Genomic DNA, 18,565 nt, shown 5'->3' on the forward strand with positions numbered 1-18,565 from the left:
GAAATAAGTCTAGAAATGACACGGCAAGTTTCATTCATATTGCATAGAATAACTGTGCTCATTTGAAAACTGAAATGTTATGGTCATCCTCTTTATTGTCAGTCCAGCAAAATCAGGATTTGACACCAAGTCTGAATGCTAGCAAAAAGGAAATTAAAAAAGGAAACAGAACTATGATAATAGAGTTGTTGAAGGTGAACGGGGAAAAATATGGCACAATTCCCTTAGAGCTACAACTGAAGCACCTCTGGATTATATTTGCTTTTCTGTTGACAAATAGATAACAGAATATGACATTATAAACTGTCACTTTCAAGTCACACTTTTCTGACAAGAGTTATCTCAGAAAATCTTTAAATATAATATCATGAAACTCAAACCTTAAAAATAATGGTTTATCTAAAATACATAGAGGTGTGGCCTGATTTCCCCCTCACACCACAATATCTATTGATTTCAACCAAGTTATTTCTGTCTAATATTGGTGCTAAGTGGCATGTTAGAGCCCCCAAAGCATAGAAACAAAAGTCAGCAAAATAATTAGGATAAACCCTCTTCAAGAGAATCTCAGACTTTGTTAAGAGTCCCCAGAGCTAAAATACATCCAGTGACCTTGACCACAAAAACAAAAATCCTTTCTGAACTTCAGCATAGACTTCCTGTTGCACAATCTTTCTGCCTAAATACCATAGCACAATCACAGACAATAACTCAACACTTAAGTAAACTTACAGTAACCTAATCACAAAGGCAGTCACTATTTAAAGTTTGCATTTGGAAAGACACAGTTTCACTATGAATCAGAATCCTTTGAACAAAAAACTTGCTTCTTCCACCATTTAGATACGTTCTGCCTGTTTGTCATCTAGAAATGCCATACTGCAACGTGTGTTTGGCTTTGTAGCAGACCCTTGGAGTGGCAGGATAAAGCAATGTGTATTTAAGAGCAGTGTTTTCCACTTATTTAACAGTAAATCAGGCAACTTGGTGCCAGAGAGGAATAGCCATAAACTGGTAAAAAGTGACATTCAGGTCCACAAATGTGAAACTAATTAAAAAAAAAAAATAATTTCACTTAGATGGCTTATTTAAGTATATGGTATTGCATTTCACATAACACAAATAAAGCAAATTATACCATCCACCCCCACATCCTAGAACTTTTATTACGGGAAAACAATCTCAGTTTATCCTAACTTGAGGTGTTCAGGAACCCCTACCAACCTGACATTTCTTAATCTGAGCTTGATTTCCAGGGTCATGAATTCGATTTCTCAATGCTTTACAATCTTCAGTATTCTGAGGCAAAATAGCAGCCTGTCATTCCATCCTCATTTCCATGTCTTTAATTTTTCTTGCAGCCTCCTGTAATCTTGAACCAAAGCTTTTAAACTTCTTATCCACTGCAACCTCTGTAGCCTGGATGGCGTTCAAATTTTTACTAAAAATTAAACACAAAAAATACATTAAAACAACATTAAGGGTCTGACTCATGCTCACAGAAGCCAGGAAATTCAAAGTTAAAGCTTCTCACTGCATCTGTACCCTTCCCCCTTTCCCTGCTGGCTTCCCACCACTCCTGCTGTGCTGCCACCAGCCATTAACACATCAGGGGAACCAGGGGACTGTTCAGACAGACACACAGCACCTTGCACAGGACAGCAGGTGTACTGTAAGCAGACATCTCTGAACAGTCAGCACCACTCATGCAATAAATATTTTGCCTAAGTAAGCAGGAATCTGAGGAGTGTGTGTGACCCCAAATAGGACCTGTCCTGAACAGCCAAGCACTCCAGTGAGCACTGAAGACAGTGTGAGAAGCCTTAACTCTGACCTTCCTGGTTACGCTGGGTAAAAGTCAGGCCCTTAAGGTTATCTAAATGTATTTAAGGAAAAAACCAAAACTTCCCCAAAAGCTCTAATCCAGGGATTTTTTGTTTCCCTACTGTCCATCCATCCCCCCTATATGGTGGTGAAGCTCCTGCCCCAGTAACAGCTACAGAGCCAGAGACTGATGAAATTTTTTTTAAAAGAATACCAGGTATAAATGTGCAAGGACAGACAGGGCAGTTGCCTGTATGTAGCAGCTATTCACCACTAACCTAACAGAGGAGTGCCTTTTCACAGCTGCAATCTGGACTACCTGCTCTTAGAAAACAATCCACAAAACCATATTCTGGTTCAGCTTTTAGGCAAGAAAAAAAAAAAAATCTTAGAAACTTAAAGAGCAGCTTTCAGCTGCAGAACCCAACAGGATGCCAGCCCCATGCACAGGCATTTTAAGTGATTGTGACACTTTCAAACCAGAGGATTAATGAATTTATCATTCTGCTTCATAACCAAAACTTGAGGACAACTCATGAATTATTACCTCCACATCTCTGGCAGCATGAGGACATACAAATTGCCAGACTGACCTTAGCATGAGGTGTACTTTTTTGAACTTAAAAGAAAAAAAAGATCTACCTAGTTTCCTCCCTGCTCCCCAATCTACCTGCACCTCCTGTCACTCCTGAAACAAAGGTGCACCTTTGGGTGCCTCAGTCAAGGGGAGGGGGGAGAAATTGAAGCCAATACCATTCTACATACTCAAAACTGGAGGATAAGAAAGCTCTATCTAACAATTTAGGCTGTTATAATTTAAGCTTTTCATAGAACAAGCTTTTATGTTACAAACTGACAGTAACTTAAGGTGATCACACTGCACAAATAGAGAACTCAAAGCAGGCTGTTACCAATTGCTGGCATTAAGAAACATACCAAAATACAACCAGGTAAGGTATTAATATTAATGATGATAAAAAATTAAATTGGTGTATTTTTCCTGCCACTGATTAATATAACATCATTCAGATCAGAAGTCTCTTAAGTAAGGCATACATGTTAAAAGTAAAGGACATTGTCAGGTTTGTAGGCCCAAAATTCGACCTACCTTTCATTTTCTTAAATCTGTTTGCAAACTCCATGTAATTCTTTAAATGTGTTTTTCTTTTTTCAAAACAAATGCTTCAATTCTTTTTTCTGAAAAACACATCAATGCCAGAAAGCACAACACTTATCAGTAACCCTATAAGAAGCAAACCAAATACCCACATGAAATGGAGCACGGCAGCACTGCAAAGGAGTTTTCATTTTCACATTTCCAGGGATTCTTACAGGTGCAAGGATTAAATAAGTAACAAAACTCCCTTGACAATGTCCTTTTAAGAGTATTTGTCCTGCAAAACTTCTTTGTAAATCAAAGGGATTTGAGTTTTTAACTAAATGTGAACTACTGAAAAATCAATATTTACCAAGACCCAACAATTGCAGGTTGACCATTCAGCTCATTTACAATCAAGAAACGTAATACCAGACCAATCCCCTGTGGCATTTACCTTTCACTTATGTTCTTACCTAGGCTGTAGATTTGGTCAGAGCTGTCAATTATTTACCATAAGCTCTCAAAAAAAAAAAAAAAAAAATTTGTTTTTCTTAAAAGTAAATGCTAATAGTAATTCAAGTAAAGAATGAGTTGTCAAAACACACAAAAACTACCCCGCTCAGAACATGAACACAGAAGCTGTTATCAATCAGATTTGCCAAAATGCACAACTAAAATTCCTAGAAATGCCTTGCTTGAAGAACATATTTTAAGGTTCCCAACACATCACAGATTTTTAAATTTTGGATTTGTTTTGCTAGTCTCATAGTTTTGGGCACCACGACCTCAAGTGACATTTAGATTCAAGGCAGAGCAAAACTCTAAAAGCAATCAAGTAGAAATAAACTTTAGAGTACAATGCAGGCACACAGATCAGTAAAAAAAGCTGCAAGGAAAAAACGAAGCTTACCAACCTTCAGCATTTTGATATTCAGCATACTTAGATGCTGAGTATGCAACACAAAAATCTCCTGATTCCACCAGAATCAGAGCCAACCCCTTTTGTCACCACTTTTGGTATGACCAGGATGCAAATCTCCCATGATTTGGGCTGTGGGATTGGGAGGGGCAGAGAGGAGAACATTTTAAAATAAACATCAACAAGGGGCATATAAAAAAAAAAAGATGACAGCTGCACTCAGAAGCCTGATTTACTTAACAGATTAAACTTAATTCTTTTCTTTTCTCATTCAATGTTTTTAACTACGCTCCATGAGATTTTAGTAACATGCTACAAATCATATTGAAATTGGTAGGAACAATCCCAAATTCACCTGCTAAGGAATCAGATCTGGACTTCAGGATATGCATACAAGAGAAAACTAAGCATAAGCTTCCCTTAAAGTGTATGTACATTATCTACTGAAGTCCACAGGGCTCAGAGGTTAAAGCTGAACTTTACTGGAAGAGCACAGCTGATGAATACTATTGTACTCTCTATACTTTCTATTTACCCGGACTTAGTAAAAACAAGTCATGTTCCTTCTTTTCTTTTTCATTTGCAAGAGACCAAGAAAAATAAAAGTAGTTTCCGGCACTGTGTTGACCCAGTGATGTGCAAAGCAGTCACACCCACTTATATCCTCTTGCAAAGACTGAAATACACCCAGCCACTCTCCAGGACATTCACAGCTCATTCCCATACACAAAGTCTATAACCACAACCACAAATACATCATCCATCCAATTCCATGGCACTTAGATTTAGGTATACATTACATCCTTAATTTACCACCTGTGAGAATGGGAGTGGGCATCCAAGAATTGCTACAACATACAATCCAAAGGCCTGAACATGGAATATTTTGAGGCAACCATCTTACCTAATTTTCCCTTTCAGTGCAATTGAAACAAAATAAGCCAATGATTTCTATTTGGAAAATCACACCTTTCCTTGCCACCACTGGAATCTGAGACTCACAATTCCAAATTATTTCTCCATGTTCACATAGCAAGTAAACAGATTCCCAGATATCAGTCTGATAACTGTGAAAATCTGGGTTTCTGTTCTGTTATCAACTAGTGATCCCTAACCAGTCTTTTTTAAACATCTCATAATTTTGCTGTTATTTGTTTAACATCTGTCAGTGTGCTCACAAAATCCTGAATGTTTGTCTTGGTACAAAAAACAAAGGTCCCATGAGGGACATATCGAAAGCCGATGATCAGAAGGAAAGTTCTGCTAAGGGGAAACAAAATCATCTGGCAACATTTTCTATTGCTACAAATGTGCTTCAAACATAAACATGAAAACTGCAACTATTTCACATCTGTCAAAAAATTACTGAAATTACAAATTTGGAGCATGCTATACAGATATGTCTACTATTCACTAATACATTTCAAAGTAAGACTGAAAACAATATGAATCACACCTATTTAATGTCAAATAAACATGCATTAATAGTGTAATGTATTTCTGTAAAATGGTTTTTCTATCATCCTTTGAAAAGTAAACCAAATTATAATATTCAATAACAATTATATCAACTAATAAAATAAGTATCAGCAACAAAAATACACACACACACACACCCCCAAACATTGCTTTCAAGTAACAGATACATGAAAGCTAACTCCCAAGAAAGCCAAAACATTTTAAAGGACTGATCTTTCTCTGCATACACAGCTTTTCAGGGCCTGTCCACAGTAACAAGTTCACAGTTTCAAATATTTTAAGCTTTATTAAGTAATAAGCAAAGGAAAGGGAGGGGGAAATAAATAAATCAGCAATGGTGGTGCTGCCCTAGCTGAGCACATTCCCATTAATCCCAAGTTCAGAGAAATTCTGACTAAGCCTGCCAACTTTTGTTACTTATCCCACAAGTTTTATGAGGCCTGATAACCAACAGGAACCACTGCAGTGAAGCTCAGGATAGTACCTACAAATTAAGAATCACAGAACTTGGGAATTAGGACACTCCAGCAGCCCTGTTTGCCCATAACTACCTACACAGGTAACTAACACACAGAATTTAGTGCAGGAATCCAGCCAACATCAGAGGTATTCCCACAACACCCCATGTGCTGGGGATACATCAGGATACACATCCACTGCTTCTTCCCCCAGGACAGTGACCACAGAGTAGGCTGCTAATGGCAAGCAGGGTGGAACCCACCTTAAAACACACCCAAACTCTTTTTTAAAATACAGCAGCTTGTATTTCAGCCCTTAAACTTTATAGGCTGGTGGGTGTGACTTCAAGAGAAAAAAAAAGCAAAAAAAAAGCAAAAAAAAAAAAAAGCAGCAGAAAACCCCTGCTGACAGGAACTGGAAAAACAATCTGCTTTAACATTGTAATAGGAGCAGAATGATTAACTCCCTGAGCCATTCCAGTAACAATATAGATCATGCCAAGACTTACTAAAACACTTTCCATGGGAGAAGCAGTCCTGAAGATTTTGAGGACAATACTTAGAATACAGAACACAAGTCGGGGACAGGCTGGTGACACAGGGCCACAATGCCATTTGAAGTGAAATACATCAGTGGCTCTTTTACCCAAGTATTCAATATAAAAAAGCACACAAGCATTACTTTTTCTTTTTAAAATCATATTATTGGAACTGGCACCATGGCTATGATATCGATAAAAGCTGAACAGCCACAGACAAGGAATGACACTTGGTTTCTTGTAAAATACTATATTTGAAAAAGAAAAAAAAAAAAAAGTATTTTTCTCTCCTCTAATAATGTTTCTTATCCAGCAAGTTATTTTATTTCAACAGGTTTGGAGGTTCTTTACCTTGTTTTAAGCCCTTGCCTGAGTGGTTAGAATGCTTTGAGAAAAAAAATACCACTTTTGAGCATTGTCAATACAAACACTTTGCAGTGTAAATTTCATATTATGTTTTAAAGACACTGCCAAGGATTTATTCCAGAACGTAATTTCTGAATGTAGCTGGTACTAATGGTTACTCTCTGTGGTTCTATTCTCCTATTTTTAGATGTTGTACAGGATGCTTTTTCAGAGAAAGAAACCCAATAACCCGAGCCAACATCAAAGGCCTCCTTTATTCTGATCCCAAACACTGAAAGCAATTTCTCCAGCAGCACACCTGTACTTTGACCAAGAACGTTAAACTGCTACCTGAGGCACTCCTTATTTTTGTTATCAAAAACTCTGAGGATACACAAGTGTGGGGCCTTGGATAACAAATCAGTTTCACCACCTTGATTTTTTTTTGAGGTCAGCACAACACACCGGAGTGACACTAAAAGTAACAGTACAGAAGTATTTTACATATTGAATGCTGACCTCTCCGTTTTCTTTGTAGCTTGTAAATTATTTTTTTTTTTCAATTATTTTGGAAAAGTATCTATTGTGATTCACCATTCTCTCAGCTGAATTATCACAGTGCTGTATGTGTCAGCAACACTTAGAGTGGAAAAAAAAAGACTACTGTAACTCTCTCATTTAGGGATGGGAAGGAGGGAGAAGAATAAGAAAGTTCCTCTAAGACACAGAGCTAAAACATTTTTTAAAACCACATACACACACACATATATATATCCCAGACTTTCACAACTAGTGTTTTAAAAGAGCCAGTCCAATACAGAATTAAGGTTTCTGGTAAATGAGGATAATAAACTCCCTCTTAAGTTACACTCCACTGTGTTCTTCCAAAAATCAAAGCAACTCTGACCAATGCTTATCCAGTGCAAAGGGCTCCTTAAAGTTCTTTTTCCTCTCTCCCTTTTCAGTTCCTCCCACAGCCACTGACCTCTGCTGTTCTCTGTCAATACTAAGAAAACAGTTGATGATTACAAGCTAGAAAACAGTTCTGTTGTAAAAAAATGAGAAAATGAGAAACTCAGTCTTGCACCTCCCATCCAGGGCCCTCGGCAAGCAAACCAAGCTTAAATAAACAGCATTTTCTGTAAAGATGTTCATTTTCAAGGTAACCAAACAGGATGTACAAAAAAATGACAAGCTCACTGAGAATGGGCCAATAAAAACAGACAATGTGCCAAATAAAACAGGCAGTTTAAGGCAAAAGCTAGGTTTATATTATTATTATGTTACATTTAATCATAATGTAATAAAACTGTATGATGTTACAGAGCTGTTCTACTGAGCTTTTCTTCAAGTAGAGTTTTGAGCTTCAACTACAAAGGCTGTGGTCCCAGTATCACAGCTAAAGCTCTACTGAAAAACACAGTTATAATCAGGAGTTATTCCCATGACTTGATGAGTGAAGCAAAATACCTCTTCCTACATATAGCACATACTAAAGGGGTTTAGAGCAGGCTTTTGAACACTAAGTTGTTTCCACTGGAAAAGTCAGAAGTGTTTTAAAATGACCGATATTTGCATTTTTCACTATGATTTACAATGTTTCTTTTAACAATTTTTTACTTGAAAAAGGTCTATTCATATCCATTAAAATGCTCTGTCCTTAGGAAGTCGACACCACTACAATATATTATGAAACAATTCTTAATGCACGTTAATACTACTGATTCCAGGCTTCTCACCTGTATTTTCATCAGAAATCTTTTCCAAGTTTTGTATGCTAGTGAATACAAGACTACCTTGCAGCAAGCTGAAACATAAAAATTTCTTAAGAAAATACCATTAAGTCACTTTCTACTACATTACCTCGCAGACAACTAATTTTATTGTTTTCTGACTTCATACAATGCCTACAACAATCTCACAGAAGGCAAGTGACTTGCAAAATGAATGGAGTTACTGAAAATTGCATAAATGGGTGCATCAGAACTAACAAGCTGTCAGTGCTTGAGGACATGAATCATGACAACAATCACAGAACAGTTTGGCTTGAAAGGGACCTTAAGCACGATCCAGTTCCAACCCTCTTGCATGGGCAGGGACATATCCCACTAGATCAGGCTGATCCAAGCCCCATCAAACCTTGCCTGAACACTTCCAGGCATGGGGCATCCACAGCTTCCTGGGCATCCTGTGTCAGTGCCTCATCACTCCCATGTGAAAGAGATTCTTCCTAAAACCTAACGTAAACCTACCTTCTTCCAATTTAAAACCATTACACCTTGTCCTATTACTCCATGATCTGGTAACAAGTCCCTCCTCAGGTTTCCTACAGGCCCCTTAAGAGACTGCAAAGCCACTATAAAGTCCCCCCAGAGCCTTCTCTTCTCTCAAGACTGAACAACCCTAATTCTGTCAGCCTGTCTTCACTCAAGTGCTCCAGTCCTCTTACCATCTTCATGGCTCTCTCCCCTGAACCAGCTCCAACAGCTCCATGTCCTTCCTGTGTTGGGCTCCAGAACTGGACACACTACTCCAGACAGGGTCTCACAAGAACAGTGTAAAGGGGCAGAATCACCTCCCTCAACCTGCTGATCACACTTCATGCAGCCCAGGATGTGTCTGGATTTTTGGGCTGCAGGCTCACACCAAGCTTCTCATCAACTAAAAGCCCCTCCAGGGATGCTCTTAACCCTTCCTCTACCAAGCCTGTATTTATGCTTGGGATTGCCCTGACCCCATTCAGAATGGGAATTAAGTCAATTAATTCTGTTCTGTTGTCTGTCCAACCCTCCCCACCCCCCAGTTCTCACTGCTGCCTTTCCTGGACAAGAAGTGCCATTAGGTACTTCAGAGAAGCAGGGGGAGAGAAAAACAAACAAACAAACAAACTCCTTATTTTACAACAGCCACAGAGTGCATCTTTTCTCCAGTTACTCTGACAAGTACATCAAGATGATAAAAGGGTGGGACCCGTTTATTTTTCACTCTTCTCTGGTAACAGGGGAAGGGGAGGGAAGAGAATTGGTTTTATTTTGTGCATTTGATGAGATCCTGTCACACAGGAAGCAGCACAGCCTCCCTTCTTTTCACAGCTGCGTCACGGTTCGTAAAAATCTGATCTGTTAACTGCTGAAAAGACAAAAAGCCCTCATCTTCTGTACTAAACCCTTTCTTAACCTCAGAGAAAATCACTTGCATCTAGCTAGAAGAAAACTCCAAAGTGTCTCAGTAGCAGGGTTTGCAATGAAGCAAACTATTCCTTTTCCCACTTAAGTTATTTTAAGAAAATATTAAATGTGAAAATGTGGGATTTACAGCTATAGGGGTTTGTTTGTTTTGTTTTCTATTTTTCTTAACTGTCCAGAGGGAATGAGCCATATGGTTGCTGAGTAATACCATGAAATTCATAAAACAGGACTAGTAACATGAACAATGTATTCCTAATCTGCAGATCTGTAGTCCTTTTATTGAAATTTGTCAAACCCTGCATAGATTTATGTTCTTAAATTGAACTGCATGTATTTAACTTTGAAAATGAAGAGAAAGCAGTGCAGCAATACAGCCAATAGGCCAGATGAACTGATTGTTTATTAAATATGTAAAACAGTTACGAGCAGTATCAATTGAATTTGCTTGCTTTGCATGCTCCCTATGAAGTGGTTACTGAAACAAAGTGTTTGAAGTGTAGAATGGGATGGAGAAGTAAGAGCCAAAGTAAATTAATTCAAACCCCATTTTTATTCTGTACATCCAGTCTCTATATAGCTCTTCAGACAACAGTCTGTAGCTATCAGAAATTAAAGTGAGATTAAATCTTATCCTGAAGAACTTCAAAGCAACTACACTGAAAGCAGACAGTCTGCACCTGCTTATAGCAGGTCTTAAATTAAATATTTAGTTATCTATACTTAAAATAGTATGTGAAACTGCTTTTGACTGTATTTCTATAAATGTGGACACTAAGAGTCTGGTCACAATGAAGACATGTTCTAGTTCTACTTGTTCCCCACACAGCAGTCTCTGCATCATACCATGAATACTCCTACAGTAGTTACAGTAGTTGGAAAAAGTCTACAAGTTCACTTTTGTCAGCATTTAGGTATTTAAGAAGCTGCAAACTCCACTACCTGAAGTGACAAAAAATCAATTAAAGTATTCCCTCACTTTAGTCAGTACTGGTAAAAGCAACCTTATAACCTTTACCAAGTGAAACCAAACATCTACAAGAAAACAGTACTCTTAAACATTAAAAAAAAATAACAAACATATACATTAATAAGAAGAGGAATGGAGTGGTGCAACTTTATGGTAATGAAAAGATGAAAAGGGTTACATGCTTTCTGGGCTTAAACTAAGGCTTTGCTTCACTGATTCTGTCCAGTCACATCTATAAAAATAATTTTTATACCAAGTACTTTCTTCTTAATACAGTGCACATGATGGAACAGTGTATTTGTTCCTTCCACTTTAAAAAGAGTACATTTTGCCCTCTAAGACAGAAGGAAAGATAATTTACATTGCATTGGAAAGCACACCAGCATTAATGATGGGGAATGATGAAGAACGTAAATGGTTTCCATTTTCACATTCAAAAACAAGTACCTGCAAATTAATGCTAAAAGCAGCCAGCCTATAAAGCAGCCATGTTTCCATGCCAACTGATCACAGAAATACACATAATTCAACAACAAAAATAAAATGAATAACCTACAAAATAAGAAAATAAAAAGAAAGCAGAAGTGCTGGAAATCAAGATCCTGACCATACCCAACTATTTTACCAGCCTAACAAAGAACACAACAAAGGCTGCAATTTCAGACATGAACAGTACACAGCTACCAGCACTTCCTCATTACAGTTCTTCTAAAAGCTGTCATTCTCTCGTCAACAAGAAAACACAGGATTCAGAACACCTCTATTAAGAAGGAGGGAACACGAGCACAACAGTAGCAATTCTTATGGAGGTTTCACAGTTGGTTGACACAAAAGCACAAGTTACTACTCAGTGCACATCCTTCATTAGATTTGTTTTTTCTTTATCTAAGAAAGTCTTGCTTTGTTCCTTATCCCTACTGAGTTGTACTGGGGTTCTGCAATCACTCAGCAGAGTGAGGGACTGCTGCTGGAGTGTTAGCTACTAAACCAAATGCATTAGGAATGGGCAGATACCCATCTGCACAGAAGCAGCTCACATGATGTGCACATACATATCTGATGTCACTAAAATTCTGTACATGCACGAGCAGCTGCAGCTTCACAATTGTAAAAAGATGTTGCCCCTTTCTGTAATGCAGCAAAAAAATAAGTTAGAAGTTCCTACATAAAACTATGGTATATATGGTCCACAAATATACATATGAATGTGGGAAAAACCTACTTATTTTAACCAAACATAGAACAGATACAAGTGTTTGTTCTCATACTACCAAGTTTGCATTTATGTGAACAGGCAGCTTATGTGACAGTGGGCCTACACCCTGAACCAAAAAATGACAAGTTTACATAAAATAATTTTTAGATTGATTTACTAGCTTGTCTGCACAGAGACCTTAGTGGATGAAAGGGAGCAATTATATGGCTTTGTCTTGACCTAACCAGAGAACAATAAAGAGTATGGGTTTCACCAGATTTTTTTCCTCTGTATGTTCAGAATTCACTAAGAACTGATCTCTCAGATGTGACAGTTACTTGCTGCCCTTCTAAACAAGCACTGATAGTAAAAAAACATATCTTCTAAGAGAAGCTTTGCCATTTAAAAGCAAAAAATATATTCTGGTAGAAAAGAACTAAGATGAAAAGCTGAAGTTACTGAAATGATCTTTAAACAAGAACAGTGTTTGTATTGCAGCTCAAGAAAACTGAAGAGTAAACAATTAGCACCTCTGAAATTCTTCAGAAGCAGTTTCTGACTACTTTTCCCCAATCTTTACCTAAGGCTGGCTTATTGTTACTGGAGATTTTATAGAGGCTGAAAAATGGTAATTCATCTTGGTGGAAAGGCCATGATTTCTGCAGAGTTCTTCAAGGACAAACTATTACTCTGAGACAGTATACACTAAATTCCTGTTTCAGATCCTCAAAAAAAAAAAAAAAAAGTAAGAAGTCTACAGAAAGACTTCAGACACACTAAGTATTCCTAATTGATAAAATATGTCAAGTCCACAATAACCTTTGCAGTATGTAAACTGTTCAGCAACTCTGACAGTAAAAAGATAGGAATTTTGACAGGGAAAACGTATTTTAATAAATTCCTATCAAGCTTCAGTATCATAAAAATCACCCCTACTGTTACTGTCTGCAACATAGCAGACAATTTATCCCTGGCAATTTATTCCTTCTGTTTTGGAAGGACTAGCAGTGGCAGAGCTGAGTAAGATAAAAGGTCAGTTCAGCTTCTCAGACCTTCATCCCTTTTCATCTATTGTCAGAGACTCTACTGTTCTACCAACACCTTTCCACTTTTTGGAAGCTTCTGAAAGTTAGTTTTGTAATAGCTACGTTGTTTCACTACCGTGTACAAAATCATCTGTAGAGTGCACTTTTTTTTTCATACAGCAGTGCCTTAGGCAAGATCCTGCAGGTAACAGAGCAGAATTGATGTTATTTAAACATAAACAGAACAATAATGAAATAATAAAAAAAATTATCCTCAACAGAGCAACAACTGGGAGGGCAAACAGCAACAATTTCATGTTCAGCAACACTTCTCCCATAGCCTTGGCCAGCCCAGTCTGTTTACATAAATGGGAGAAAGAATGCTGCCCTGAACTTGCCCATTATCCCACAGAAAAGGTATTGTGGGAATGTTAACTTTCACCTGGCTGACTTCCAGCTATTAGCAGGAAAAAACACCCTTTTAAAATTTTCATAGACTGAAGAATACTCCACATTTTCCAATATTCCAAGTTATGTATAAACTAAAAGGCCTTGAACTAGGTCCATATAAGATGGGTGTAAAAAGATGATCAAACTACTCTGCAAAAGAACGAATCAAGGGATCTCACATCCAAACCAAACTGACAGTATCATATTTCATAAACCACGACAGCTTTTGAGAAAGCCAGAGCATTTTTAGAATAGCACAAACATTTGCAATGACTGTAAGAGCACTTACTGGACAATGTGAGTAGGAACTACAAGAAGTGCCATCCCTATTTCAGCAGTGCTGCCTGATGTTGAGATGCAGATCTAGCCCCATGTGGCAAAGATGTCTTCTGAAGCCTGAATTCTGTTACACAATTAACGAGAGAGAAAAGCACCTTGCTGTGCATCTGGTATCTGAATGAACCCCACAACAGAAACTGCAACACAGGAGAGAGCCAAGCACAGCAATTGTGTTGCCTGGAGAAGACCCCAAAAAACCAAGCAAGAATCCCTCTTTTCTTTTAAACAGAAGGCATTTTCTTGCTCTTTCCCAGCTGGCATTTCAAGTAGCTGTCTTTGCTTACCAGGACTCATCCTGAAGTTTTTAATAATCAAACAACATGCAAACTCAAACTGAAAGAAACTATCCCTTACAAACCTCTCTTCCAAAGTTCAACTGTTAAGTAAAAATAACTTGCAATCATGGCTCCAAGCCTTTGTAACTCAGCAGGAGCAGGAGTACTCAGTGCTAGCATAACATCCCACATTTCAGTGCACAGCACATGGAGCTGCAACACTTTCCTGGTTTGTTTCTGTGTGTGTCCTGTCAAGCTAATCAGTGAAATACAACTTCCCGATTCAAATACACAGGAGGGGGTTGTTGTTTTGCTGCTTTTTTTTTTTTTTTTTTTTTTGATGTTTAAAGAGGAAGGGCTCTAATGGTGGAAAGTACATTTTTAATTTGAAAAAGGTAAGCCCTTCATCACAGCATAATGTTTTGCAGAGCAATGTGTTCAGTAAAGCTGCAGCTGTCTTTCCATTAAGTGCATTTACCTTAATTCTGTTTACCAGTGAAAGGACACCACCTCCCAAACCATTTCCCTGGGACAGAGCAGAATGCAAACAAGATCCACCGAGGACCTACTCAGAGCACCATCAACAGCAGAATTTAACTTAATGCCACTTCCACCAGATCCCAGAGCACCCTCCTACCTCACTGAACACACGGTGGGATTAGGCAGAGAAAAACAAAGTCAATTATCTCAGGGCCACTCCTGAGGCTATTTGCAAGGACAAGACAACCAAGATCATCTGGGCCATGGACACTTTCAAGCACTGCTGTCTTTGCCCCCTTCTCTCTTCCAATTCTGTCAATAATTAGACCAACTTGGCTCTAAAAGTCACTACCCTGCACTTCACTTTACTTCAGAACTTAGCCAAGACTTTTAGTAATTAGAAACTCCTTGTATAATTATAATAACAATTTTTAAAAATATATAAAAAGAGGACTTCAAGCTTAGGTCTCATGTAGGACATTGCCTAACACAGCTGCTTCAGCAAAGCTCTTTTTAGAGAGAGGTACAAATCTCACAACATTGTATTTATGCCTCAGTATGCCTGTAAACAATTTTGCCCAACAAAATTGTTGCTAAGAACCACGTTTTGATTTGGTTTCACTGATTCCTAAATACCTTAATGAAAATGTGAAATAGACCTAGTTTACACTCACACAAGCTTGCACTAGCTTAACTAACTTAATTTAAAATTGTACTTAATTAAATATGAGTAATTTCCCAGGTATCATATGGCTTATTCATGGCCTGCTTATTTTGCTATGCACTTTTGTGATCAAAGAAATCTTGAATATAACAGACAAGGTTATTTACTATTTATAAAAATAATCACTTTTTAATGTTCTTTTTTGGAATTAGCCTTCTGAAATGAAAACTAATCTTCACTAATTCTCTTTGAAAATCTGAGAGATAATTAGATTATTTTTTAGGTTCTTTTTCTTCCTGCACAAAAAAATCCCATCTTGCCAATGCTCTTTAGGGCATTTCAACAGCTTCCAGACTCACATAAACTACACTTTGAAAAATTCATCTTTCCATAAGATGGTAGTCTAAAGACTAAAACCCCCACACTTTATTTTCAACTTTCTAAGTGGTTTGATTTTTTTCTTTTACTCTTTGCGGGCATATTAAAAAAAGAATTTCTATGTATCTGCTAACAAATCTTTTTTCTACGAATTTTTTTAAAAACAAAACTACAAAGCACTGAAAAATCACTTACAAAATTTAACAGGTTTAAAAATAACACCAGAGAGAAGATGTTAGCAAAGTTATAATGAACACAAAACTATAATATTCACAGTATTTCAGGTTCTAAACTACCAGCTCAAAGAAACACACTGTTTTGTGCTTTCTTTATTTAGAGAGTAAGATAATTACATCCATGATTTGCGAAGTCCTCATAATCCTAGTTCTTTCAACCAAGTGACAGAATTTGTTGCTCAACTATAGGGACTAAGCCAACCAATCTTTGACCAAAATTTTAGGAAGAGGGTTATCCTGTAGTAACTTTGGCTTAGTACATAGGATACAGCCAGGATCCTACGGATTTGTAAGCCCACTCCAATTTGTCTCAATATCAACTGGAAACTCAGTAACTTAACATCCCATGGGATCAAAATCTGCTAGGAAAGGAAGAGTTGTGCCTGCAGCTTGCTGTTCTCCAAATTCCTCCTCAAAATCCTTTTTTATTCCTTGCTCTGAGGAGGTGGTTCTCACTGCTGAATACATAATGCTAGATTTGAATTTTAGATGACTGCAGGGTGGTCATGAGATAAGTACCAAGTGTATTTGTAAGCCTCTGTATTTACAGTAAGAAGGAAAGTCATCTGGATTCAAAGATTTAAAGCATAAAACTTTTTGAACAAGGACATGGTATAGAAAAGTCTCAAAGAGAGGACTGCCAAACACAAGCAACATATATAACCAAACCCAAAAGGCAATGTATTGTGAAACCCTTTCAAAATCATACAATACTATGGGAATTAAGTAAACTTACAACTCCCCTGCAATACTCTCGTCATAGCTAATTTGTGATTTCCTGTATGCTCAGTACTAACAGTACAATGGAGTCTCTATTGTGAGCCTCCTCCCACAAGCTTTTAAAAAATGCAAGACATTCTTTTTATCTAGACTGGCGTGGCTAAAACATATCCAGCTCAAAACAGATAAAAGGTTATTTTCTTAGATGTTGCTTTTCTTTGTAAAAATAAAAAAATAAAGTCTGCTGTCTGCTTGTACTGAGTTCAAAGTTCACAAATGAGTAGTGCTTTGGTGGCTAAAATCCTGACCACCATCTCAAGTGGAACAGATGTAAGAAGCTGCTTTAGTTTTAGGACTGGAAAATATTCCACATTAAGAACTATCTGCAAACTCAGTGCAATTCAAATGGACTTTGACTGATAGTCCAGCAGGGGCTGAGAAGCAATGAAAATTTGACAAAAATCAACAAATAGTAACTGCTATATTAAATACAAATCTTGATTGAGGGTAAAGGCAACAGGTTCTTTAAATGCAAGTAACTGGTGCATAGATGTAGTGAAAATTGACATCACATTTTTTTTGTCATCTTAAATTCTGAAAGCTAATGCAAACAAACTAAAATGAACAAGACTTTCCACACCAAAGCCAGCAGGAGAAATGCAAGACACTAACCCTGGCTCAAGGCAGTCTAGGAAAAGAGCACAACTAGCAGAGGTGGACTTCCAGCAGGCAGAATTTGGTAAGGATGCAAAATAAAATTAAAATGCTGCAGTGGCTTTGGTCAGTATCTTAATGATACTTGGTCAAAAGATATTATATTAATGGAGATAACAACTCAGCTAGCCAGTTCCAGTCAGCATGGGAACGCACACATAAAACACTAAAATGCTGAAGATCTCTTCTCAGTAATGCTGATTATATGAATGGGAAAATCAACAACATGAGAAAGGCTGTGATACACACTAATGCTATTCAGTAAAGCACTAGACACGCATTAAGATGGTTGGTAGACCACAAATGTGAAAACACTCATTATCTGGTTGAAAATAAACAGTTTAACATATCTGGTACAACACATTAAAGAGAAAAAATATTTAAATATCAGTTTAAGAGTTTGGAGACTGGCTTGTGGTTATCTCTGCTAAACACTTTTGTCCTGCGTGACTCTGCAAAGACTAAAGCTACGCACTCAGCAAGAGACAAACTGGCTGCAACCATCTAATGAAATTTGACTCATCTGGGAATTTTGATGAACTACTCCACACCACTGTTTCTGCTAAGCCATACATTTTCTTTATGGTATTGAATGTGCCACGCTGCAAATATGCAAGAAGCAACAGTAATTTTGAACAGTTAGGGTTAAAACAGAGGGCTCACTATGAAAATCCAAGTAAAAATCCCATAGAAGCAAGTAGAAATTCTGCGTTTATGAAGTAAGAATACTGGGATCTGCACTACTGGCAAGGACATTACTGCCTGTCAGCCTCTTGCAGCACCTCTCACTGACTGTATGGATGACTAACAGCTGCCTGCGGCAGCACTCCCCTCCTGCAAATCCTCCTGCAGATCAGCCCCATCTGACTGGAGAGCACACATCCATGTGTAGAGCCTTTCTGGCTCATTCTCCCAACTTCTGACTCACCCAGAGGCTACGGTGACATTCTGCAGAGTGAAAAAAAAAAAAATGTATGTGTAGTAGATGATGACGAAAATCCCCTGCAGTGCTGCTTCTCTCCTGGCTTTCTTCTGAGTTCTGACTCCCTGGTGTAGTGACCAAAAGCAATGCAGGACAGCACACGGGCTGCTCCTCTGCTTGGCTGGGTATAGGGCTTTATGGCACACAGTGTATGTTCCTGTCATAAGAAAGGAATACAGCTCCATGGGAATGCAGCAGGGAGAACCTTAGATTGAGCTGGATTTGCCATTCCTGCTGTCATTACAAGGCAGCCATGGGCTAATTCCTACTGATCATGTGTGGAGTGTGG

The 18,565-nt window shown here is 37.9% G+C and overlaps 1 protein-coding gene across 13 annotated transcripts in view; it reads right to left on the bottom strand.

The window, feature by feature from the left end:
• Positions 1-18,565, bottom strand: part of CTBP1 (C-terminal binding protein 1) — a 223,700-nt gene that overhangs the window by 36,787 nt on the left and 168,348 nt on the right. For 3 of the 13 annotated variants that reach the window (XM_071753260.1, XM_071753259.1, XM_071753262.1), the window contains exon 2: positions 1,225-1,441. The exons of 9 other annotated variants lie outside the window; for them this stretch is intronic. In XM_071753260.1, the coding sequence (XP_071609361.1) occupies positions 1,225-1,231 (7 nt within the window). In that variant the 5' untranslated portion in view covers positions 1,232-1,441. Of the gene's footprint in view, positions 1-1,224; positions 1,442-2,932; positions 2,999-18,565 lie in introns of those variants that run through there. One more of the 13 variants, XM_071753261.1, reaches the window with a different exon arrangement.

Source organism: Heliangelus exortis, chromosome 10, assembly GCF_036169615.1.
Source record: "Heliangelus exortis chromosome 10, bHelExo1.hap1, whole genome shotgun sequence".
Classification (NCBI taxonomy): domain Eukaryota; kingdom Metazoa; phylum Chordata; class Aves; order Apodiformes; family Trochilidae; genus Heliangelus; species Heliangelus exortis.